Source organism: Neodiprion virginianus, chromosome 2 (assembly GCF_021901495.1).
Source record: "Neodiprion virginianus isolate iyNeoVirg1 chromosome 2, iyNeoVirg1.1, whole genome shotgun sequence".
NCBI lineage: Eukaryota > Metazoa > Arthropoda > Insecta > Hymenoptera > Diprionidae > Neodiprion > Neodiprion virginianus.
This window is the reverse complement of record NC_060878.1, coordinates 2,583,223-2,610,654: the sequence shown is the minus strand read 5'-3', so window position 1 is coordinate 2,610,654 and position 27,432 is coordinate 2,583,223. Positions and strand designations below refer to the sequence as shown.

Below are 27,432 nucleotides of genomic sequence, written 5' to 3'. Positions count from 1 at the left end.
TTTGATTTTCTTCGATTTGGGGTTTGTTTTTTCAATTTTCTATTTTCGTCTTTCAAAATTACTGAAAATTTATTGTTTACATGTATACTACATTGCAAAGAGTGCAGCAGTTTCACATGTATATATATATACATATATATTGTTGCAACGTGATTGGGTTTGCATCGATCGCGTTTGTAAAACATTTTTTGTTGTCATTTTTTCACCTTACAGATAAAACAAAAGAAGAAAAGGAAAAAACTTCGTACACATCGGTTGCTCTTTTTTTCCGCTTGTTATGAAAATCTGCTGGTTAATTTAACGTTTCGCACATCGAATGCAGCCAAGCAAATAATTTGCAAAAATGCAGGTATTTTGACTCGCGACACGATCGGTGCAAATTCGCTATCGTACGCTCGTCGGTGACAAACTAAAAATCTCCGTATTCGCGCCAGTCCGTAATTGATTGAATGGAAAGAATAATAAAAATTTGAAATGTCATACCGAAATTACAGAATTTACAGAAAAGAGAAATTGTTTATAATATCGAGTTGAAAGATTATTCAGCGATCGTAAAGAAAATATGTAAAGAAAGAAGATTAGAGAGAGAGAAAGAAAAGTGGTATAATTAATAACTTGCCACCGCAAAATATATATATATATATATATACTGAAAATTCTGACGACTCCGCATATAATAAACAACAATGATATTAATTATTATAACTTTTACAGTAAGATTCGTTGCTGAACCATATATAATGAAATAAATATTTAAAAAATTTTCACCCCTTTCGTTTTGTTTCATCATCGTCAATCAAACCGATTGCGGTTGCTTTCGTTAATTTCCGGACTCTTCGTCCCCGTAACAAAAATGCATGGCAGGATATAAAATGTTAAATTTATAGATCGTAAAGTTAGGTAGGTTGTGTAGGTACCCGTTGGTGCGGTAGGTAGTTTCTCTCCTTAGGTGTGGAGTTTTCTTTCAAGAAAGCTCTTGAAAGAGTTCTTGCGTGTCGTTTACGTGCATGTCACAGACAGACGTGCGTATACGTCTGCACACGCGTGTGACGCCTAAAGGCATGGGGTAGCCGCAACCACCGCACTGCATCACCGACGCCCAGCGCCACGACGCAGTACGACGACTAACAAGCCGTTTATCAAAACATTGCGCTTGACAAAAAGAGGGTTATCACAGATTTTAAACATATATATACATATATATATACATAGGTATATATATATACATATATATCACAAATATATATATATATACACATACACACATATACCGGGACAAAATCTTGAAACTTGAAAATCAACCGCGCATGCGCAAAATAATTCAATCTCATTGGTCGGCGAAATCTTCGCGCAACGATATTCTTGTCCGCAATGCAGGCGCGCCAACCTACGCAAAATCTCTACGTTTGAATTCTCAAAGAGCGTAAGCGTTGAATTCCGACCGGTCTTTGAAGAATCAACTTTCCGACCCGACAACAAATCCTTCCCAAACCATTCCGAGTCACTGCCTCAATTATTTGAGATTCCAACCTCGAAAATTCGTATCAAATACACCGCCGCCAGAAACGGTTCGACAGCTAAAAACCCGGGATGGCAAACCTGCGCGAACAGCCGATAAAACTAGCGCACGCGCAGTTGATTTTCAACTTTCAAGAGATTGTCCTGTTATATGCATATATCTAGGACAATTATCATATGATTAATGCAATATTCAATTACGCTCGATCCACATCGTAATCTATGTTCATATAATATATGTATATTTATTAATATAGAGATGTCGTATTTAACATATGCAATAACAAAAATTTGATAAGAGAGAGGAAAAAAAAAGCCGAAAAAGAAATAAAAAAAAAAAAAAAAGAAACGAAAATCGAATAATTCAGACATCAAAAACAACATTTGACTCTACTCTTTTCAACAAAAAATTTATTTTATGCGCTTACTTTTTGCAATTTTTTTTTTTTTTTTTTTTCACTGGACACTTAAACGTTCGTTTGATTTTGATATTTGTCTTTTATCACAGCTCGGTATGTTTCGTTCCGATTGTTCGTATATGTATAATTTGGATACGAGAAGATATAATTGCGAGAAAGATAGGGCGAGTAACAATATTTGTGCGGCACTTGGACGCGCGGTTTCGGGTTCTAATATCTCAGAGTGCACTTCACACAGCCTGAATCTATACATATACCGGACTCTATTCGCATGTCTGGAATCATATAAATGCACATATTATACAGTAAAGACAAGATGTTTATATCGATTATAGTTGGAAATTTCAACAATTGGAGAAAGATAAGGTAAAAAAAAAAAAAATAAAAATATATAAAAATTGACATAAAAAAAAAAAAAAAAAAACCAATAATAAATATAATAAAATAGTAGTATAGAAAATATGTAGATAATTTCGTTCGCATACTGCATGATATTTATACATGTATATATACACGTAAATAAATACACATATAAAATAATTTTACTGCAGATTATACAGTACGGTGTGTGTTTTCAACGAATCAATCAACGCATTTTGCTGTTTTTCTTTTACATGTTTCCGGTCGCATAAATTCGCCTCAAAAAATAAATATTTCAAATTGAATTAAATCAATATGAATAAGCAATTAACCCGAAATAACGGAAATCCATATACATGTACCATTACATGTAATCTCATCGGAACGTTCGTAAATCTCAACCGACGATAACATTTATACATACATAATTTATTATACATATAATAAATTTATCGTGTACAACCGGTATTATAGTATATATCTGAAAATTCCTGTCTATTCTTTGTATAACAAGTGTGCGAGTGTGTGTGAGTGGATTGATTTTCAGAGTATAATTCTCAATTAAATTTTTTCGAAACTGAATTAATTATATCATGTACGTGTGGTACCACATTAATTAACGAAGGATGTGTGATACCTAATATATAATACCTAATTAAACGTAACAATGACTATAACAATTATTACTATCACTATAATTGTTGTTCTTGTTGTTTTTGTTTTTTAACGTTGTGTGAATCGATGTACGTATAAGTATATTTAATAAATTGTATAATATTTTGTTAATAAATATGTATAGGCATGGGAATGATTGGCGGATAACGATATGTTGTTATATGTAAAATAACGTACAATGACGGACACGGGGAAAAATAAAAAGGAAACAAAACGGATAGAAAAAAAAAAAAAAAAATATGTCAAAAACAAAACGAGAAGACCATCATTATTGCCAAAGCATGTGTGTGGTGTATTAAGTATTTATATAATCACGTACGTATACGTAGATAATATTCAATGTAATGTAATGGTATGATATTATAATATAGCTGCAGCGTTCATGATTATAACGCGAAATAAGCCAATCATAAAAAAAAAAAAAAAAGAATTCAGCCTTATACATATGTTACAAATTACATTATAATTGTGCAGATATGATTTGAGGTAGGAAGTTATTTTCTATTTTTTTATTTTTTTATTTTTTAATTCATCTACTTGCAACTACGATATATATATATGTAAGCTTGTAATTTTTGCGAATAATGAAGAATGTGAAATATGTTGATAGAAATGCGACGGTAAAAAAAAAATAAAATAAAAAAATTAAAATTACGAATATTATTAATTCGGCGAATGCATGCGCCCGGAACATACAAAAGGCATAAACGATTCGTCTCGATGATGGTTAAAAGATTAATTGAAAAAGATATTGTCAAAACTGCAAATAACTCGACTCTCCGATCTGAATAAAAATCAACGAAGGAGACAAAACGTTTTCGAGAAAACCTGCATCGAGGGTAATCGAAATATTATTGCCGCTTTTTCCACAATATCAATTCCTCGAACACAACGCCATACATGAATACACATATACGTAAGTATGTGTATATAAATATTATAATAAGCCATATAAATCATACAGTATGCGCGATTAGATCGTGTGTAATGATATGAATGAAAGAAAAAAAAAATAATAATAATAATAATAATGAAGATAACTACGGTGATATAAATGCGTGTATAATAAATGTATAAAACAATGATTATGAGTATGTATAATTACGCATTATAATATATCTATGTCTAATATGCAAAGGAATGCGTTCATTTTTCTCGAATGAATTGATTTTAAGCAATCATTTTTTGCGATTAAATAAATAAACAAACGAATGAAAAATTAACCAAACAATGCGACGCGAATGCACAATATATATGATCCTCTGGGTATGAATTTACGTTTCTTCGATATATTCTCACCAAAATAACGTTTCAGTGATTTGAAAAACTACACAGTGTATATTACTATCGCGTATTTTTATATTAGAAAACATCAGGTACAAAAACATCGGGATTTTGTTTTTTTGTAAATTCAACTGTAAGCAAGATGTTATCGCAACAAAAGCTTCTAACGCGATGATTATAATACTAATAATAATAACAATAATAACAATACCAATAACAATAATAACAATAATAACGATAATAATAACTATAACAATAATAATATAACAGAGATGCGGTTGAACGACGTTAGGTGTATAATAAATAACACGTGTAGTCGTATTACACAGAAATAAAGTGGTTACACATTATCGTTTATGAGAGCATATTATAGAAGAGTGAATTGCTCGAATGTATCGAATGATCATATTCGATTGAACTCGATTCAAAATCATCACTCCGATCAACGATATCAACGTGATGTCGGTATATACAAGGTATATTATATGTATGCATGATAGAGATAAAGACGTATCTTCTATATAACGTGTATAATAATAATAATAATAATAATAATAATAACCACAACGTATTATACGGGATTCCTTTTGCCTTTCTTTTTTTGTTTTTTTTTTTTTGTCAATCGTTGCACACAGCCATTTCATTGATCTATTTATAAGAAGGTTAATACTTACTTGACGAGCACCATGTCTGAGAGTTCTGTTTTCACCCCGTGCTTCTTCGGGTCGTATTCAGCGATTATTGGCCGCATTGGCGTTCTCTGTAAAATAAAACAAGAGAAAACAAATATTATATATAAATATATAATTAGCGATTTACAAAACATTCGTTCGCTGGACGTGAAAGAAATTCTTTACACGTTTCTTTTCGCGTCTAATTCGCTAATTGTTGTCGGATTATCGATACCGATATATATGACGGGACAGTATCTTGAAAGTTGAAAATCAACCGCGCATGCGCGAGTTTTATCGGCGCAGGCTTGCCATCCCGAGTTTTCAGTTGTCAAACTGTTTTTGCCGGCGATGTAGTTGATACGAATTTTCGAGGTTAGAATCTCAAATAATCGAGGCGGCGACTCGGAAAGGTTTGGGAAGCATTTTTTATCGGGCGGGAGAGTCGATTCTTCGAAGAACGGTCGAAATTTAACGCTTACGCTCTCTGAAAATTCAAACGTACACATTTTGCTTAGGTTGGCACGCCTGCATCGCGGACAAGAATATCGCTGCGGGAAGATTTCACCGACCAATGATATCGAATTATTTGGCGCACGCGCGGTTGATTTTCAAGTTTCAAGAGATTCTGCCGGTGCGTATGTTTAAAAAACAAAAAAAAAAAAAGAAATTCAAATACCATCGGCAAATACATGCATGACTAATGCGGCGTGTTGCGTAATGAAAGCGGACCGAAAAAGTGAAGAGGTGAGGTAAAAAAAAAAACTAACGTAGAATAAATATAAACAATTATTAAGGTGCTAAAACCGATTGTGTTTAACAAATTAGTGTCAATTGCATGAACGACACGAAATACAATTATCTTATATACGTAATATTCGCCGATATTCCTTTTCAAATATACCGTCACTGTTTAATTTTTTTTTTCCTACCCGCTCGTTCATGTTTGGTTCGTTTTATGATTGCGATGAGAAGAGTGGCGAAAAAAAAACCATCGAACATGAAATTCATCACACACACAGACACACAGCCTCGGGCATTTAGCCAAAATAATTATTGAGAAAACAGTTCAGTTTTTACAGGATTTCGAGTCGTTCGGAAAACTCTAATTTACAAATATTGGGCAGAAAAATTTTTTAATACAGTTCGAACGGAAGAAAAAACGGTGAATTCAGGCAAAGAATGATAGGAAGGAGGAAAAAAGGAAAGAAAGAAAGAAAGAAAGAAAAGAAAATACCGCATTGTTTTGTCGAGTTTGTAGAATTGACATTGCATATTGCACGCATTGCCCGGTGTAGAAAACACGCGTATATGTAGATATACAGAGAAAATATACATACATAAATACACGTGTATTATAGATGTATAAATATATGTGTACGTGTGCATATGTATAGGATATAATTTTAGAACAACGTCTAGCTCGTTGTGTAACAGGAATGTTTGCTCTTGCGACGATCGGTGAGAAACCGCGTATACCGGCATCGCGCGGAAAGTTTGCTTCTCTTGCCAAGTATTATACACAAGACACAGTCAAGTATAAGAATACAATACACATACATATTACACGTATAAAAACGATACGTGAAAATGCATAACGAATGACAAGCGAATTATTGTAAGTTAAGTACAGAGAAGAACAAGATAAGGAGAGAAAATGAAAATCCACGGATGGAGGAATACGATTGACGGACAAAACCGGCTTCTTCCAACTGTAAGAGTACCTATAAAATAACCTACCTACGCTATAATTCGATACACACCCACACACCCACGATACATACATATGTATACACATAGGTATAACACCTAGGGTCATGCTTGCAAGCGTTTCACGATCAGCAGCCGCAAGCCTCAAAACATGTGGGCGTATGGATGGATGGATGGATGGACGTACGCGTTCCGTGTGAGAAGCTCGTTTATAGCCGGAGGCCAGCGGAGGAAAGCTTTTTTTTTTTTTTCATTCGAAAAAGCCTCGAGAAATGAAAATTCGAAACGTTACACGTGCGCGATAATAAATACGTGTGACAAATACGCGTGCACATTTACTACGATGCGTGTTACATGTGCCTACATAATACTGATGAATCTAAAAATTGTGATTCAAACCAAAAGTGGAAAAACAAAAAAAAAAAAAAAAGCTCGCACTTGATCCAAACGAAAAGTATCTTTTTTCTACGCCACGTGTAGACTTTTTTTTTCTGTTTTTCAAGGAGGTGTATCATCAAGCATATATATTAACCCTGATGTGCGGACGTTCGGTGGATGACTGTGAAGTAGACAGTGAACTCATCTCCACGTCCAACGCACTTCCACCGTTTCCCATTGCGATCTGTCGATATAATTTATATACGCTTGCGCACTAATTTGTTCCTGGTATTTTTTTTTTTTTAATAATATTCTTCTTCTGTGTACCACTGTTGTTATTATTATTATTATTATTGTCGTATTACGAGGTTGATATAATTATATATTTCCACAGTTGAATTCTCGTCGTTTCCTTTTTTTTTTTTTTTTTTTTTTTTATTCGAATATTTTAAGAAATTGCGATTGTTGTTATAAAACGTTATCGCGTGTCAGTTGACGTTAATGATTGTTGGGAAAATTGTGTTGAATCGAACCTCGTCATAGTTTTTCAATATCACAATAATTATTACAAAACTACACTGTTACAACGTTGGATATACGAGTACATACACCATCGTGTCACTTGCGTGTACGATTTAATGTAACGCGAGTAAATTGTTTAAATTTTATACGTGTTATATTAAACGATCATTTAACAAAAAAAATAATTTAAAAAACACATCGCGTTATCGTAGACCCGACGACGCAGAAACGGGTGTAATACGTACAGGTATAGAAATTGTTCCGTAATACGTATACCTGTACGATAGGAACAACAAACGAGACACAAAAAATTTCTACAAAACCACCGATAAATCCGGACGGTGATAACGAGAATTAAGAATGAAGATGACGATTAAATAGATGAATTAGCCGCCCCGTGTCCGCGTTAAAAACTTGTGGAAGAATGAATGATGACCCGCGAATATGTGATGAGAGAGTCTCTCTCGCATCTCGCATATAGTCTTTCGCGTATGGTTACCACCACCACCACCACCACCACCACCTCCTTCTTCTTCGTCTTCTTCTTCGCGACGATCGCCGTCACCGTCGGTCGTCGCAACAGCAACAAGCACTGCGTCCGTATTACAACACCAACCGACCGGGCGTCGCGCGTCGCGTCTCCGACGTCGACGGAGGGATTTAAGAATAAGAATACGAATGCGAAAGAAGACGCACAAAACGACGATACGCGTGCCAAACTGTCTGAATATTTTGAGACGACCGCCTTATATACGCGTTTGCCCGCCTTGCTATAACGTGGGAAGAACGACGGAACGATGATGCGAACACGCGTCACGCACGTTCGGTGGAAGCGAAGAGAGGAGAGGAGAGGAGAGGAGATGAAATTTAGATGGAGAAAAATCGGTGGTGAAACGATATAGATCGATGGGAATTGGCTCAGGTCAGGGTCATTGTCAATTCCTTGTCGTACGAACGGAATTCATCACCGATCATTAATCCATTTTTATACGTTAACGGTTTCGTTTGTTTGTTTTTTTTCTCGTTGTATTTCGTTCTTTTTTTGAAAGAACAGCGGGTGGAGGCGGGGACGGAGGGGGAGGCATTTGAATCTAGCTACGCTACTGTTCAACCTCTGTATACACAGGTGGTTAGTGGTGGTGGTGGTGGTGGTGGTGGGAGTAGCCAGCGACAAAGAAGAAGTAGAAGGTGGTGCGGAATGGGGCAATAGCTACAGCTAGCCGAGTTGTGTGTTTTAACGTCCCCCGCGTAAACAGAACGATACAGATACCTACAGCTCTAATTGTAAGACTCTCGGCTATGCTCGTGACGACAGAGTTTAGAGAGGCTTATGGTATTATATGTTTTAATCGTGCTAATTGCGCTTCACGGGAGAAGAAAACCGCGACGTAAGAGAGATAGCAGAGATACATAGATAGATAGATAGATAGATAGATAGATAGATACAAAAGAAATAGATAGGTAGAGAATAGATAGACAGAGAGATAGAGGGAAAGAGGGGGGGGAGGGAGAGAGAGAGAGAGAGAGAGAGATGTGGGTATGTCTAACGGAAGCGCGGTGTTAGGAAGGCGCCGTAACCTTGAGGATTAACTTTTATTACTATTAATTCGATTCAGCCGAAGTGTAGCGCGAGCTCTGCTCTGTAGAATTGTCGCAGAATTTTTTCCGACAGTTGTGAAATCCCGCCGTTTCAATTCTACCGCGGCCACCTTCAGCTAGGTTATAATTTTTACCCGTCAATGCACGTACCGATAGCATTACTAATCCAGCACGGGAAATTTTTAAGTGACCTTCTTCAGTACTCGTTCATGATCGCACACTCGACGCGACATACAATATTCTTGTTCATCGTCCGTGAATATAACCGCAGATGTTGATTTTTCTAATTTGAGCATCGGCGTCGATCTTGAATATTCGTAGAAACCGTGGCTCATTTTACTGCGATTTAAAAGGAAAATATATATTTTTCTTACTTTTTATCCCTTTTTGTACCTACGTTCGGAGATTAAAATTAGGAACCAATCTCACTTTACTCGAACTCCGTAGGACTAACCGTTCTTTAGTTACGTCATTTACAAACTGACCAATCAGCGGACCGCCCACCATCCCTAACCACGCCCAGTCGCGTCACGTGACGGCTTTCCGATTGGTGCGCGCCTTCGACACTCTGTAACTCGGAAACGATTCGAATATCAATGTTGTCGCAAAGGAACTTTTGTCTCAGATTTTTACGGCGCAACTAACAAGCAAATTTTCATCAATATTGCTTTCTATAATTTTTATACATTTTTTCTTTTTTTCTTTCTTTTAACACGAATTGTTGGATCAGTGTTTTTTATCTATAAATGAACAAAACAGTCCGCCACAGTGTGCGGATGGAGGGTAAACATTATAGTAATATGTTAGTAACGACAGCTGACGTTCGTCCAAACTCCTAAGTTGTAGAATAAATGTTGTGCATGAATGCCAGATGCGTTCGAAAATCAATATCACGCTGTCCGTACCAGCAAACAGCTGAATCGTAAATACGGTGGAAAATATTTCGATCAATTATTAGAAACGACAAGTGCGCTAATTGTACTCAAATATACGTACAAATAAGGTATCTATGTACAACAAGTGCAGTTTAAAAATGTGCAATGCACCTCTGCAGCGATTTCTGTGTGAAGAAAAAAAAAAAAAAATAAACGGAAAGATGAATCCTACTCGCTTACACGGGTACATAATAAGAAGCTGTACACTCAAGTTGGTACTTGCTAATTTTCATATTCATTCGCTATTTTTAAGTTCAACGAGCAGAATGAAGAGAGGGGCGAGGGGGTGGGGGGGGGGGGGGGGGGGGAAGAAATAAAACGTGCTGCTGACAGGGAGTTTATTTGCTAATATCATCACTCGTTAACGAAGTGTAAAAAACCTATTCGCAAGGATCGCGTGGCTGTGGAAGAAAAAAAAAAAAAAGATAAAACAAATTTTGATTTACGGATGAAACATTAAATCCTTCAGTCAGGTGCTCCTATAAATTATACTTTCCAAATCCGATCAGATGACTTTCGTTGATTCACAATTTTATTTTCACACTTCAGAGTCTTATCCTATAACGTCTAGAATAGAGCGTAATTTTTCTTTTTTTTTTTATCTTGAATCCACTTGATCTATAATATAATGGCATAATTTACATAGACCTTTCACTATGCATGAATTCTATTTTCGGAACACCTTTTCACCTTTGCAGCCGTAACAGTTCTCTGCGGTTGAGACAGCCTGCAAGCTCGTACGACGGAGGAATACGCGTTTTTGTCGTTTTTCTTTTTATTCGTTTTTGCTTGTTTTGTTTTTTCTTTTCTTTTTCGTCGTACTCAACACCGCGCAAACGGTACAATCAGCATATATCGTTTATACGGCAATAAACCGGTAAACGAATGAAGAAGAACTTCTTATTGTTATTCTCTTTTTTTTTTTTTGTTTCTAATCCAAAAAAATTTCGTTTCGGCAAACGTATGGAAATTTGTTTTTTCATCAAAATCCGTACTGAACCAGTTTAAACTTCTATCGCACGCGCGTTAATTCTTGTTCTCTGTTTATTTCATACCTATACAGCAACGTCCTTCGATAATCGAGAAACTTGCGTACACCTATGCATACACAATTACATTATACATGCGCACGCACGTCTTGATTAACTTCCCGTCCAATTTCTGATTCACAGGGTCAAAACCACGGGCCAAATATCAATGTTTATACGTACTTCACAATCCCACCTATCTATATACGTAACGAACGTAATAACAAAATCAATCACGACTATACCTCGCAATCAGTCTACATTTAAAAGACCGGGTTGACAGGACGTGCCGAAAAAAAAAAAAAGTTAAAAATAAAAACAAATAAAAATCACCAGGAAGTTTATCGACATTGTTTCTTTATGACTAGAGTCAATTGAATTTCATTACCGTGGCCAAAGTCCAAAACTTTTCGAAAGTATAAATGTGTCAGGTTTAGAGTCTCGGTCATCCGACAAGTCTATATTGTAAAAACCTTTTTGCAATAATGTGAAAAAAAAATTTCTTTTTATTTTTTTATAATTCGACAACAAGAAGGATCAGTTACGAGGATGCGTGGGTACGTTGCGTCGGAGATTTCTGACCAACCGCGACTGCTGCCTCAAGGAAATTGCGTGGTGGGGGGGGGGGGGGGGGGGGGGGGAGTTCGAAAGCGCGGGGACGATTGCGATTGGCCGAGAGCCAAACGACCGTTACTCGAATCGTGAGGAGTGGGGGGTGAGTCACGGGTTCAGGCGCCACACGCTATTGGCCAACTTGAACTTGTTCGCGTTTGAAAACTGCGTAAATGCCACCGCGGAGTTACGACGTTATAATACGCACTAGCGATTTTTTCCACCGCCACGCGACACCTCGGGAGATAATTGCTAGGTTATTTTTGCTTTTTCTTCCACTTCTTCTACGTTCCTTTTTTTTTTTGTTTTGTTTTGTTTTTCTTTGTTTTTTCTTCTAGTTTGAAGAAAAAAAAAAGAAAAAATAATGTTTCACAGTTCTAAAGAAATCACGTACGGACAAACGGGTGAAGATGATTCTAAAAAACAGCGCGTGCGTTAACACTCGCGAGTTGTACGAGGATGAAACCCTAATTATTATATCGTTGCGGGCAAAGTTGAGTAAAAAAAAAAAAAATAATAATAATTTCACACGATTACAGCACCAGTATTATTGTATATCTTACGCGTTGTTCTGGAAATTAAATATTAACGGATTGTTTGTTTAAAAAAAATATCCGTGTTTTTTGTTTCACGTATAATATCACGTTGTCCACGCGATAATTATCCGACCTCGTGTCTATTATACAGCACATGTTATTGATATCAACTAAATTTGGTGCAGGTAATCTTTCCGTCTCTAAATCGAGCCCCGGATCGTCCTCTTCTTTACATAGTTTTTATATAGGTGTATATTTATATAGAGGTATTGCGGTTACGATATCGTACATGCGTCTAAATTTATATAATAAATACCGAAAATATCATCGCTCGTAATGCGTCATTCTAGTATTTATTTTTAATATCCTGACTACCTTTCGACGGCGCTTCGTTCCGCATGTAGATAAGTGTTGTATATATATATGTATAATACATAGTTACATACATATATTATACACACTGCGTATATATTCGTTAAATCTCTGTGTTGCCAAAAGAATTTAGTATCTTGCTGTTTTTCTTCTAATCTTGTCCTTTTTTTTTCTCTCTTTACCGTCCTCTGATTCCATCATTATTTCGTCTTTCAATTTTTCAAATTTATTTACATCCAATGCTACTGCAATATAGCATATAACAGGTATACAAAAATATCGACTAATCTTTTTTTTACAAAATTCAAGTCGAAAATATTGTTTGGAAATGGTCAGAAGGCATTTGAAAACCTTAAATAACTTTTGAAAAAGTATGTTTATCATAAAATGAAAATACATTTTGGTCTTATCGGTACCGTAATGCGTTGACAAGTTATAAAATGCCAAAGTTCAAAACAAATCTTGTCCCATGTTATTTAAATGGGAAAATATAAAATCGCGATGAGACAACTCTAAATATTGTTATTAAGAGCTAAAAACTTGGACAGCATCTTTTACTCCCGTCATTTGTAATAATAATTTTTACTTTAATTTTGACAAAAAATATACTCGATTTTTTCGATACAGTCTATATTGTATATATTAGTTACGCGACGAGCGAAATAAAAATATAATTGAAAACGTATTTACACGCAAGCACACAAGTACATTGAAAAAATTATGACGCATTTCACGTGTAACGCATTTATATAACCACCTGCGTAAATAAGTAATTCTATGCTTATATACCGGGTGAAACGCGTTGAAATTGATATGTTAAGTTTCTTCATTGAAATTCTCAGGTTGGTAAACATTACTTAATTTTCAAATCTCGATAAATTCTACACCCAAGTTTATATCGTATAAAATCATTGTTCTCGATAAATTTTCATTTCATTCGTATATAACATAAATTTCGCAAATTGGCATTCGTCCACAGAATAAAAGTGTGTATAGAAACGTTCCAAGTTTCGATGCATGTGAAACATATATATACATTGTATAAAATGTATTTCTACCGATCGATCAAACTAATTTCACCGTATCTAAAAGCAACGGTACGCTCTGCAATTTGTAATCGATAAAAATAAATATAACCGAGTGCACTCGGGGATTTTATTTTCGCATGACTGCGGCCGGAGTGCAAAATAATAATTCGTTTAGACGTATTACAAGATTAATTCGATAATTCCGTTGTCAAAAAATTATCGTTAGAATTATAAGAGCGGAAAGCAGAGAGTTTATCAATTTGTTTATGCGATTCGTATATATTTAGCCGATTTAACGATTATAGAATGTTAAAGGGATCGTGACCCTACACGTATAACGAACGTAAACGCATACGGCTATGTGCGTATGTATAACGGAAACGGATGCAAATAATTTGTGCTCCACGTGATACGACGATGCGCCATTATACATAGGTATATTTTCTCAACGTCGTCGTCGTTGTCAGATGCTTGAAATGCGCGGCTAATTTATGTGTTAAAAATAATTTAAGGTGTTACGGGAGGTATATTCCCAAGCAAAAGTGAGTCTCGTTAAGAATATTCATCACTTTGCGACGAGGCAAGTAATGTGAAATGAGAAAAAAAAAATAAAAAATCAAAGATAATTCGTTTTGAATAATAATAACGACAATGTCAAAAAATTTTGTTAATATTTTGTGCAACAAATCTCTCATGAAATTTTTTTTTTTTTTTGGTTTTTTGTTTCTCATTTCACATAAAATGAATTCATTGATTTTACTCAACACCTGTGAATTGTTTCGGAATTATCGGCGAGTTTGAACGATTCACAACCGTTTACGAAAAATTGTCAAAAAAAAAAAAATTCAAGACTATTTGTTTTATCCATTTTTCAAAATTTCTTCGCATTCTCATCTCACTCGCCAAGTGTTCGATATTCTCATCGAGACTCAGTTTTAGTTGGGAATATCCGTCCAATAACACCGCGAGACGGATAAAAAGGGAGAATAAAAAAAAAAAAAAAAAACGAACAAAACAAAAAATCTAACGCTCAATTAAACATGACACAAGCTTCTCTCGCCGATAAAGATATAATATTTTCACGTTTGATTTGACTTATTGTATAATATATAGATATAAATATCCATATACGCATATGCAACGTGTATCTGGTCCAAATTTGCATGAAACAGTACGATTTTAGCAGGCCGATAATCAGACACGTGCCTTCGCGCATCGAATTCCGATAGTTTCGCATGGTATGCGAATTTATGTACGTGTGTTATGTGCACGCGAGGCGGGTTTATCGCTAAGACTATGTATACCGCATGCGTGTATTTATGTATGTACGTACATACTCTCAAAAAGCGTCGCCATGACGACGACCTTCGACGTTACGCACAGATTATACGGGCAATGTGCCAAAAATTGTGCGCACAGGGCGACGCGAGTTGGAGAATTATTCAACTAGGCCAGGGAAGAGAAGGAGTGCTTGAATTAAAGTTGAAAAAAGCAGTGCGACATAAAAACAAAAACAAAAAGGAAAAAGAAAAAGAAACAGCGAAGCTTATTTCCTGTCATTTTTATCACCGTTGTGTAATCATGAGATTGCATGAAATTTTACGTTTAAAAATAAACTGGGAAAAATTTGAGAAATCTAATAATGGCAGATGTGGAGCTGAATTACTCGGATTTATTTCTTTTTTTATTTTTTTTGTCCTTCCGATTCCAGGCTCGATTAGATATTGTTAATATTGCAAAGCGCCGCGATATCCGTTACCCACCGAGTACCAACAAGATAACAAATTTACTCGCGTTAACAAATCTGACCGCCAATTGTGACGTCACATCCGTCCCGCAACCCGCAAACGCTGCGCCAAACCGGTTATATACAGATAAATAAAACGATACCACCACGGAACTTACTTACGAACGTAAATAAAATACAGTACACGGGATAAAAATTCCTGGGTATGTGTATGTAAAGATATATGTGTGTGTGTGTGTGTGTGTGTATATATACCATAAATTGAACTTCCCCCATGCGGTATCTCACACTTGAATATAAAGTGACAGCAGCCATTTTATCTATCTATACCTTATATCTATTCGCATGTAGGTATGCAAATAAGTGCGTAAAACTCATTTTACAACTGTAATAACAAAACGAGCTCCGTTTTTTATTTACGAATTGGAAAAATGATGCAAATTATTCTGCTAGGTATACATAAAAATCTTACGCGACTGTGAGTTATTATTTGTACGTATGTATGTACGTGGTTAAAATGTAAAAGATGGTTATAACAACGAAGATCGTCAAATGTAATCTTGACGCTCGCTAATTATTTTCAAACGCATGCTTGAACGCATCTGTGTTTTGCTCTGTACCTGCAATATTCAGAGGCGACGATCTCGGTTACAGTTTCTATAATACGCGTTGTTCAATTGTTCAAATATATATTGTACGTGTATAATGTAATCTTAATAGCCGGGAAATAATTGCCAATTAGGTATGATAATTTCTTCAAGTCTAAAGGCGTACTTACATAATTATAAAGGTATAATGGCGCAGAAACGATCTTATTTTCTGCGTGTACAAGGAAAGGTTGAAAAATAACGCGATACGTTGTACAATTCATACGGCACGGGGAAATTAAAAATGCGGAACAAGACTCGGTATGATTCCATATTTAAACAGATGAAGAAAAAAAATAAAATAAAATTGAAAAAAAATTCAAGGACAATGCCGGAAATGAGGGCGTTATCGTACGTATCTTGTATATATTTTAACACGCTCCGCGTCAATATATTAGTCAGCTTTTTTACCACGCCACGAGTATAATATACGATATAGCTGTTTATACACGTAAACAAATGGTCAGTTTGAATTAACGTCTCAGAAATTCCCTGGGCCAGGCTGCACTAGACGCGCGTGAATCTATTCCTAGACTTTTGTCGTCGCCGAAATGAGGGCAAACAGATTCACCGAACTATCAGGCTATACCTACGATCACAGACTAGGTAGAAAACAAAACAGAGTTTGATTGCAGTGAAGGAGATTTTGGCCGTCCGAATAATAGTGTAGACCTAAAGAACACGGAAATGCAAACAAGTTTTCGATGAGAAACATTCGAATCGTTGTGTAATTTCGTAAAAATTTTATACGCTTTGAAGTTAATCACGCGTAGTAAGTCCGCCTGCGTTTATGCAATTCATAGTTTAAACTACCGAAATGTATTTCCGGTTGTCAACGTGTAGGCGGAGTCCTTCAAAAATGTAACTTAGATTGCATAAATGCAGACGAATATTTTACTCCGCCGGTGTTGAGTCGCCCGAGGTGTAACAATTCCAAGAAATTATAACCCATCGCACGTGAATAAAACACGCCTTTTCCACAGCTCGCGTGAACTGCGTGAACCCGGCTTGTTCCTCGTGTGTAATTTCTCTTTGCGAAAATCCCCCCCTCCGCCAAAGGCGATGAAGTAAAATCGATAACTCGTCTAGACGAGGCGGTTATGAGCCAAACTGCACGGCGTGAGCCAAGCCAACCAGATTCATGACACCGAAATTGGGAGGTTAAACGCATGTGGTGCCCGGTAACGCTGTCGTTGAAACCGGTTGAAAATCCTGACGGTGTGCAGTGCGTGCAATTTGCATTGTATGTACGTTATACTTTAATTCATCCGCATCTCCCTGCTGCCGCTGCTGCTGGTTGTGCTGCACGTATAACAAAAAAAAACAAGAGCGTAACGTCGCAACGAAGAACCTGGCACGAATTTTCGATTTTATAGGTTATCGACCAAACAAAGCAATGAGAAAGATTTTAATATTAATGTCTCGTGGGTCCTCCGAATACATGACAGGAAAAATAGATTGATATTGGAAAATGTCCTTAAGACGTCAGAGCCTGGTTGTGGGCGCCATTTTATCACAACATAACCCAAGTTTTTTTAGTTCAATTGTGAGAAATCGTAATTCTTGGGGTTCCAAAGTGCTTGTGTTACATAAATTAATGACACCTAATCAATAGTATACCTGTTCTATCAACGACACGCGAAAAAACAGGGTCAACGGTCAGCTGTCAGCCTGGTTGCATTAGTTTGATTTTTTCCCACCAGATGACGCATCGCAAAGTGACAATCCCAACAAAGATAAATATAGACGGGAAAAAAGCTTTCGTAAAATTTAATCGCGAAAAATTACTTCTTCGTTTTCTCCTCCGCCCGATGATTTCTCTTTCTCCTCTTTTCGCTACAGGGTGAAAACTCAAGCAGAAGTCAGTGAAACGCGCCGCATGTGCACTGCAAGCATCCGCACCTGCGGGCAATGAATAACTCACGAGACAGTGTTGTAAGAGTATGTAACGCCATAATAACCTAGGGCGTTCATGGTGTGAGTCGGGTGAGACTAGATAGTCCAGTCAAAGTAGGTCGGAATTAAAAATATGCGGAACACAGCTGCGTTTTGTTGTATAGGGATTTTCGACTCTCAGGAACTCAAATCTATTTCAGCAAAATTCCCCAAATGGCGTCGATAAGTAAAATTTCTTTTTTCCTAGTTTGTTAATCCGACCTCGTTTCCGACAAATGAGGGCATAATTCGATATAGAATTTGTTAAATTTTGCTGTTTTCACGAAACACTGGCTACGCAGCTCAAACATTACTTCATATTTGAGTTACTGAGGGTCGAAAACCCATGAGCAAAAAAAAATGCAGCTGTATCACAAATATTTTTAATGAGGTGCTCTAGAGTTTAGACCGAGCGGTAGAAACACGTAGGCCGCGTCTAAGAAGTTTAGTTGGAAAGAAGGAATTCGGCCGGCAGAAGTGGGGTTAAGAGAACATCGGCAAGACGAATTATGCATAGCATAATACGGCGTTGAGTTACTGGTTGGAAAGGGACACCCGAGTCACCCGAGTCGCGAAACAAGCTTGTGTGTGCGATTCACGGTAACGTGGGCGAAGAGTCGAGGACGCAAAACGAGTCACGAGTCGCGCTCGCGAGTTGCGAACTGACATCGGCTGCCCTCAAGCGGCGGAAACGGAAACTACACATCGTTATACTCCGAAAGCCGTAGGCGACGAACCGCACCGAGCCGCCTTGCCGTTTTTCGTCTCCAGATTTCATCGTATTGAAGTTAGTAACGTTGTCGGAACGATTCATGCTGAGAGGGAAAAACCGTTATTACGCTATTTAGGGACAGCCCGAGATTCAGTAAACCGTAATAAAACATAAAAAACTCATATTCAAAGATCTTGGTTCCTTAAAACATCACTGTAAAATTAAGAAAATAGTTACTTTTACGGTAAAAAATTACTAACTTCAACCTCATGGATTTTTGAAAATTAAACAAATCGAGAGAAAGATGCTTCATCTGTTTTATTTCCCAGATAGAAAATTCGATAAATTTGAATAAGAATTAGGAGGGATATTCATGTTCGCAGTTGTGTTTCCCGCAGGTTAATGAATATCAGGGAAGCTTTCTCCGTATTCCCATACCTACTTTAAATCTAGGTTCGTCGCGGCATCAGGTTATGACTTCGAATTGCGGTTTACGTATCTGCACCGGAATTTTACTTGCCACTATCTTTCGTCGTGAAACATTATTTTATATCACCACGTTTATACATTACGGAATCAGACCGTAACGTACTCTGGAAGGACTGCCGGATCATGAGCAGCGTAAAAAATCGTCAAGTTCATCGGCGACAGTAAAAAAAAAACCACATCGCGCCAGATGCCTAACTGAAAATACTAATTAAAATCGGCAAAAAACGAAGATTAAAACAATCAGGAAATAAAAATTTAGCAGCCATCTATACGTTCGTACTCGTTATATTCGTAGCTCTTTTCCTTCTTCCGCATTCGAATCGCATAAATTTCACATCGCTGTCCATACGTAGGTATGTACATACGTATATACACACGTATTGTGTAATGCGAAAGTAGTAGTTGAGGGGAAAAAGAAGGACTACAAAGAATCGATCATAGAATGGCCTAACATTACTATAATGCTCGAGTCCCGTTCTTCTACAGGATCAATCCATCATCCCTTGGAGGCGTCGACTCGTAGCTATCCTCTCTTATAATACCTCCAAAGCTTTTCTTTCCTTTTCTCTTCTCTTTTTTTCACCTCTATTATTCGGCGCTAACGCGTTTTCCCCTCGTTTATCCAACCCTAGTAGCCGTCACAGCGGCATCGTCAGCATCTGCAGTTATTCCCACTGCACCGAGGCTCTCATAATCCCATTGAGTAACTGGTTCGGAATGTAGTTTTATAGTTCATCATGATGCAGCAAAGTGTATGCGGCAGGTTTTCTCCCTAATGGAGGAGACCAGTTCCGTTTTTTTTCTCTCTCTGTCTCTCTCTCTTTTTTTCAACGTTCTTGCGTTTCGCTTTCTTCTTTCTCATTAGTCTCCTCGTGCCTAATTCTTCGACAGCTAATTCCCAGGGGGGTTTTTCAGATATACAAAATTACACAAACCTGCCGCACAGCTGCAGTATGAATGAGAGAATGGAAGACGAGCTAAGCAAACAGTTCTCGACAAATTGTCTACATCGCATCTATATAATCAACATATTATATAACCTTCGATTTCAATCTCCGTTTAAAAACCGAATGATCCATAAACATTAAACTCGAGCGCGACGCTGTTCAATTTTTTTACACGGAAAAAATTATTGAGGTAGGTATACCTATGTATAAAAATTGCTGAAAGGTATAAAAGTAAAAACTGCAAGGAATGCAGAGTAAGAAATGAAACGGTTAATAAACTTGCGGTGTATATATAATTATCATCAGCAAAATCGTCATTGTTTGTACATTTTTCTAATTTTTCTTTTTTTTTTTCCCAACTTCTCGCCTTGCCTTACGATCAGACGTCAAGTATTCAATGTAACCCGATATCCGTTAGTTCCAAGTGCAGCGCGTTCTGACTCTGTCTCCTCAAACTAATTCTGTATTTACAAATCTCCCTCCCAATCCTTTCCTATTTCTCCCCCCCCCCCCCTCTCTCACTCTCTCTCTCTCTCTCTCTGTCTCTCACCAAGCCGTCGGCCAATGCCGTTTCCCCCGCGACGCGAGGGTCGTTGTTAAAAATTCTTTCTTTTTCTCCCCTCTTCGTACGCGGTGGTGTGTGTCTGTCTGGCTGTGTCTGTCAGTCTGTCTGTCCGTCTAACTGTCTGTCTGTCTATCTATCCATCTCTCCGCGGGTTCCTAAAGAATCGAAAATCGGTCCAGGCTCTGTAAGTCCACCTCCTCCCCCCCCCCCTGTTCCACCGCCGCCGCCGTGATCGTTCGTTCGGTTCGCGCGTGCGCAGAAGATCCGGCGCGTGTTCCTATAATAGGCTGAATCTTTGCCGGTGTTGAACCGCGACGCTCGCATAGCTATGTTGCGACACTACACATCCAACATTTTCGCTCTCTCTCTCTCTCTCCGTCTCTGCCGCTTTTCCTCCTTAACGTTCCGTGTCCCTTCCTCTTCTGCCGCCGTGGCTGACTGCCTTTCTTACTCTTCAATATCACTCTCTCTCTCTCTCTCTCTCTCACACACACTCTCTCACCGGCAGCAACCTCTCACCGTCCGCGTCGCGTCGGCACGAGAGTTCTTGAATGTATTACCAGCCGTGCTCGACTCCGCCGAGAGGTGCGGAAACTTCCATGACGTCACTGGTACAGTTTGTATACATATAAATATATACATGTATACATTCTGCACGCGACAGGTATATGTGTACGTACACACTAGGAAGGGCAGCCAACTTATAATACATATAGCGGGTCTAGCAAGAAGAGAACCGAACGACCTCGGTGCAAATCCCTTCAAGGGCTTCGCCCGCCTTTGGCTATTTAACAACCGTGTGCGGCCTGTATGTGTAATGTAACATATAACATGCATGCGCATAAATTCATTTAGTACATACATATCGTGTGTTGTCTATGCTCGTATTAATACGAATGGTCATTCACCGGCGTCGTTTCAACGTCTCCGATATACGCGTTTGTACCACATAACGCTTATTAGTATGCAATTAATTACCATGTATGTATAATATCGTATATACCGCGAAATTGCTCCAAGGGAAACCCAATGATTCGTGTCAACTATCATTACGAGCTGATATGTACTTTCTTCCTCTTTTCTTTTCTCGTATTTCTCTTATCCCCGTCGTGTTTTCTTAACTATCTTGAGAAATAAAAAAAGATAAACGGAAATGATTTGAGGTATATTTTTGTATACTTCTTTCTCAGAATCCGATGGTTCTTATTTCGTAATTTTATTTTTAAATTTCTCGTTCCTCGTATCATATCATTTTATCTACGTTCATCAGAAACTGCTTCGTTTTTCCTCAAATAACGTTCTTTTTTTTCTTCTTTTTTTTCCGCTTCCACTTCACGCACGTGATATAAAATCAGACCTAAACTCTAGATAAATGTTCGTTAAGCACGAAAGTTATCGACTATCCTGTCTTTACGAAAGCGCATTCGCCTAACGCGCAGCATCTCGTGAAAAACCTGCAAGTTTCGAACTTGAAATACACCGTTTGACAAGATGGCGTCCGCAGCGCCACGTTCAATCGGTAGCACAAAATGGCGCCGCCGGCGCGTGTTTTAACTTGCCGCCGGCGCGAACGCTGCTGCACAAAGTTCCTTCTCACCAGCCAGCTCTTATAATAGACGTTTGTGTCTATACGCTTATATATAAATACACCTATACACCGTATATATATGTATATAAATATATATATATGTGTGTGTGTATACAAGGTAAAGGTATACGACTTTCGCGAAAGACGCTCGGTTAAGTTCTGCAGACTTATGATCGGTCTGTGACCCAATTCGCGATCATTGACGCTTTAATGTTGATGTTTTTGCTATACCGTTATAACTATTTTTACAATGAATTATTTTGGTTCTACTTTTTTCTTTTCTTTTTTTTGTTTTGTTCACATCCCCTCCGAGATCTAACAATTCTTTGAAAATTTATTCCACCCGAGTGTGCAGACATTGAATGTAGAAAATCTTTACGCGATGTTAAATAATTTTAACTAGAATTTTATACAAATATAGCTAATTTATATTTGCCACGTACGGATTTAGAGAATGTATGGTAAAGTGATATTGTACGACTTTTGTACGTACATCTTTACAATAACTGTGTATGTGTGTGATGAAAATTTTATAATATTAAAATATAATACATGAACATTAGGTGTACATGTATATATATATATTTTTGATGTATCGCGAAAAAAAAACACAGTACGAAGAGTATATTTTATTAAAAAGCGTACAAAAAGTTGCGTATATTTTTCGCGAGGCGTTTCTTCGCACCTGAGTAATTGACAATGCAAAACATGCATATTAGATAAATACAATATAAAAATAAGCATACGCGCATACGTGTATAGATGTATATGTTACATGTATCTACGATGTTATAATTTAGAAGTATTTCATTAAGTGACGGCCTGTAATATACGTATAATAAATAATTCAACTTTATACATACGTATAACGCGAGTGAAGATTCCAAAATGTTTAAAAGTTTGAAGATAAAAAGAATGAAAAAAAAATGCACCTTCCATTTGTGTAATAAAGAATGAAATTCAACAAAGATAAGAAGAAGAAACCGTGATTCACCCGTCAACGAGATAATATAATCCGTTAATTCTGTTTAATCGTCATTAATCGATGATCGATGACGATCGATAAGCTGATGCATTATATAATACCTAGTAAGTTTCGAAAATCGCTTCTATACACCCAAAAAGAATTGTAGTTTGTTTTGTTTTTTTTTTTTTACTAACGAAATTTGAAAAAATGAATTTCTAATGTTACATACGTATTATGTACAACTGGTATACATGTATACAGAAGGTGCGAACAGTTGGAGACGATTAATACAAAATGAAGACGTCTCTTTCGTTTTTTGGGAAGCTGATTAACGCAATGTACCGTGTGATCGTATAATGAGTGTCTCTTTACACAATCGAATACGAAACTTTCAAGGCTGTCCAAATACCTACACACACGTATAAATACACGCGATCAGACTCAAACCCGCCACTTGTCTAAACGATCAAGATATTTTACATAAATTTATAATGCATTTACTTAGGTATGTATGTATGCAGGTATAATACCGTACAAACACACGCACAGACACATGTAATTCTTGCATTAATGCGGACATAGATATATGATAACGAGGGTGTTAAAAAAACAAAAATCGAATTGCTATACCCTACCACGTTAAAAAAGTCGAAGAAAAAGAAATCATGCGCACGAGATAAAACACATATAAAGTTTACGATTGTGTCTCTCTGTGTCTTATAATACCATTGTATATATTCGCGTAAAATTTATTAACGCCCACAAACACCGAGAAAATTAGGAACACGTGCTCCTCAGACAGGTTTTATATATAAATATATATATATATATATATATATATATATATATTCTATGTAACTTCGCTCCCGCGATAAGCTTTGTACTTACGCACACGCACACGTATATATGTACATAATATATAATACACATAACAACGTTGATAAGCTATCTCGTTTTTTTCCCGCAAGTTCCGTCGTTGCCTCCCCCCCCCTCCGACCATCCTTCCTTCCCCGGCCTTTTGCCGTCCGCTTCCTCCCGCGGTTTTCTCCGAGCCGATGAAAAATGTTTACCACCATATATGTATGTATACAGCGGCGCTTATACAGGGAAAATCGCAAAAACTTGTACAGAGTGTTTGGTAGAAAATAAAATTTTTTCCCACTTTGCGGACGTTGTTGTTCTATTATTTTTTATTTACTCCTTCTTTCTTTTTTTTTTTTTTGTTCTCCCTAGCGGACGAATATTTCTAACGTCGCCAACATGAAGAGAAAAATGGCGAAACATGGTTCAAGAAGAAGGACAATCGTACGTCGGGATTTTAAAGATATTTTATAATCGAACGCGACTGTTTTGGTATAATGAAAATTAAAAAAAATAACAGGGAAAAAAAGAGTTGGGTGAAGAAATCACGAGGGTGATATAACCTGATTTGATTCAAATTTTATACGTTATTGAATCGGAAGATGATTCGTGACGCGGCGTGACTGAAGACGCGAAAATTTAAAAAGAGAGTGTCAAAATTAACAGCAATTAAGCGCGTCGTCGTTATATTGATTAGAAAAAAATAAAAAAAGGGTAAAATAAAAACGGAGCGAGAAAGAGAAAGAGTGAGGAAAAAGTTGTATTAAATTTTCTTTTTCCTTTTATTCAATATTCAGAAAATTTTCCTCCGGCAATGATTTACAATGTACGAATGCGATGAGTTTACAATCCTGACTCATTGTCAAAAGTTTTGCAATAGTATAAAAGTACGGATTCATTTACGTATCGATGAATTGTTCAACCACGTAGAGCGAAAATTCATCGTCAGATTGTGAAAAACATTTTTCGGGTTTAGATTTCCGTTCGTGGATGTATGTGAAACGGGGCACAGGTGAATTTGACGTGTGAACAGAAAAATTATAACCTAAAAGTCGGGCGCAACGAATCCTTCGGAATCTGCAAGTTTACATGACAGACAAAAAATAATTCCCCATGCACAATCGCCGTCAAGTTGGCAACAATATCAAGTTTAGTAACATTATGGCAACAAAAACAAATCCCTAGTAGAGATGAAAGAGAATAGGGATTCAAACAAGCAATCGTTACAAAATTTTCTTGACACACTTGGTAACTCAAATCGCTTCAACTGTTTTTTTTTTTCTTCGTGAAGTTAATGTACATCCAACGAACCGTCAAAACAAAAAAATACGGAATTCTAGGGACTTTTTGATTTAGTTGTAAACCTATCCTAGACTTCGAAACTCAAATCGCTCGAACTGTTTTTTTTTTCTTCATGAAGTTAGTGTACATCCAACGAACCGTCAAAACAAAAAAATACGGAATTCTAGGGACTTTTTGATTTAGTTGTAAACCTATCCTGGACTTCAAAACTCAAATCGCTTGAACTGTGTTTTTTTTCTTCATGAAGTTCGTGTACATGCAACTAATGACCAAAACAAAAAAATACGGAATTCTAGGGAGTTTTTGATTTAGTTATAAACCTATCCTAGACTTCGAAACTCAAATCACTTGAACTGTTTTTTTTTTTTCTTCACGAAGTTCGTGTACATGCAACTAATGACCAAAACAAAAAATACGGAATTCTAGGGAGTTTTTGATTTAGTTATAAACCTATCTTAGACTTCGAAACTCAAATCACTTGAACTGTTTTTTTTTTCTTCACGAAGTTCGTGTACATGCAACTAATGACCAAAACAAAAAATACGGAATTCTAGGGAGTTTTTGATTTAGTTGTAAAACTATCCTAGACTTCGCAACTCAAATCGTTTAAACCGTTTCATTCCTCTTCATAAAATAAATGTACATATAACGAACCGCCAAAAAAAAAATACTCCGAAATTCTGGAGACTTTTTAATTTTGTCGAATCAGCTCTGCTATCCGCAGATTGATCGTAAAACTGTTCTAGACATCGAAATTCTCGCAGATTCCTGAATGAATTAACCTTATGGTTCACGAGCGCGTTTTACGATTCACTTAATGATATTGGAGGGAAGTGAGGAAAGGGAACAGAGTCAAAAGGGGAAATACCGAGATTCCAATTCTGAAGAAATTCGTTCCCCGTAAGCAAATGACAACATTTAACAGGTACCAGTGTATATAAAGAAGCCTATCGTAGAAAGTTCAAGACTAATTACGTCACTGCGGTAACGATGACGACGATGACGACGATACGCAAAGCGGTTTTTACAGTGTCAAAATATCATTACGAGCTATAATAAGATTTGATATCCATTCTCATCGTCATCGTGCGTAAATAATATTAATTGCAGTAGAAATTTTTTTTAAACAATTAAACTACCGCGATTATCATCGTTGTGTCGCAAGAAAAGCGAGGAACAAGGGGGGAGGGGGGGGGGGGAAATAACCAAGCGATTAACATAATGTAACGGAATTTTTCCATGCTTGGCCTATACCGCGTTTATATGTATAATATATCGCATGCATGCGTAAACTTATGTACGTGAAAATTAACGACGATGACAGGCGGCAGCTGCGCAATTATAATCGACATTACTAACGCCGGTATTTAAAAATGGTCACAAGGTAGGTGAAAATAAATAATCATCCATGTACAGTGTGGATTGTGAAAAAAGGATCGAGGATTGCGTGAAACATATTAGTTAAAAATAGAAAAGTTAAAGAAGTATGAATTTTTCACTCACCATAAGGTTAGCCCCGTGAACAGGAGGGGCTCCATGCATCTTGTTCGACATCCCGAGTACGGAATAATTTTACGGCTTTCGATTTGTTATATTATTCGATATACAAGTACGCTGATCTCTTTGTATATTTTTTCAACTCCGACGCACAATTTTCGTTTCTTCTTTTCGTAATATTTCCAGGCTTTCGCAGAATGACAATAATCCAAAAAATTACCAAAAATTACTTTTGCCGTATTTACGTGTATACCAGGTATATATATCCCTTCCCGCCGTCGATAATATCTTCTTTTATATTCTTTCTTCTCCTCTCCTTATATACCTGACAGTACGTGTATATATCCTTTCAAATATCCTCGGACAATACTTCTTGTTGTTATTTTCTCTTCGTCTTCGAAAAATTATTATACACTTTTTTGTTTGTTTGTTTGTCTTTTCTCTCTCTCTCTCTCTCTATATATATATATGTATATATAGATATTATTGTAAATCGACAAACATGAAAATAGGAAACGTGCAGATGAC

General features: G+C 36.9%; 1 protein-coding gene across 3 annotated transcripts in view; it reads right to left on the bottom strand.

Annotated features, from left to right (window-relative positions):
• Window positions 1-27,164, bottom strand: part of LOC124298483 (proton-coupled amino acid transporter-like protein pathetic) — a 35,216-nt gene extending 8,052 nt beyond the window's left edge. The window contains exons 1-2 of one of the 3 annotated variants that reach the window (XM_046750553.1): window positions 26,911-27,164; window positions 4,931-5,016 (exon numbers count right to left, since the gene is read on the bottom strand). In XM_046750553.1, the coding sequence (XP_046606509.1) occupies window positions 4,931-5,016; window positions 26,911-26,961 (137 nt within the window). In that variant the 5' untranslated portion in view covers window positions 26,962-27,164. Of the gene's footprint in view, window positions 1-917; window positions 1,153-4,930; window positions 5,017-7,169; window positions 7,374-26,910 lie in introns of those variants that run through there. The other 2 variants (XM_046750552.1, XM_046750554.1) reach the window with 2 other exon arrangements.
• Window positions 27,165-27,432: the final 268 nt, after the last annotated feature.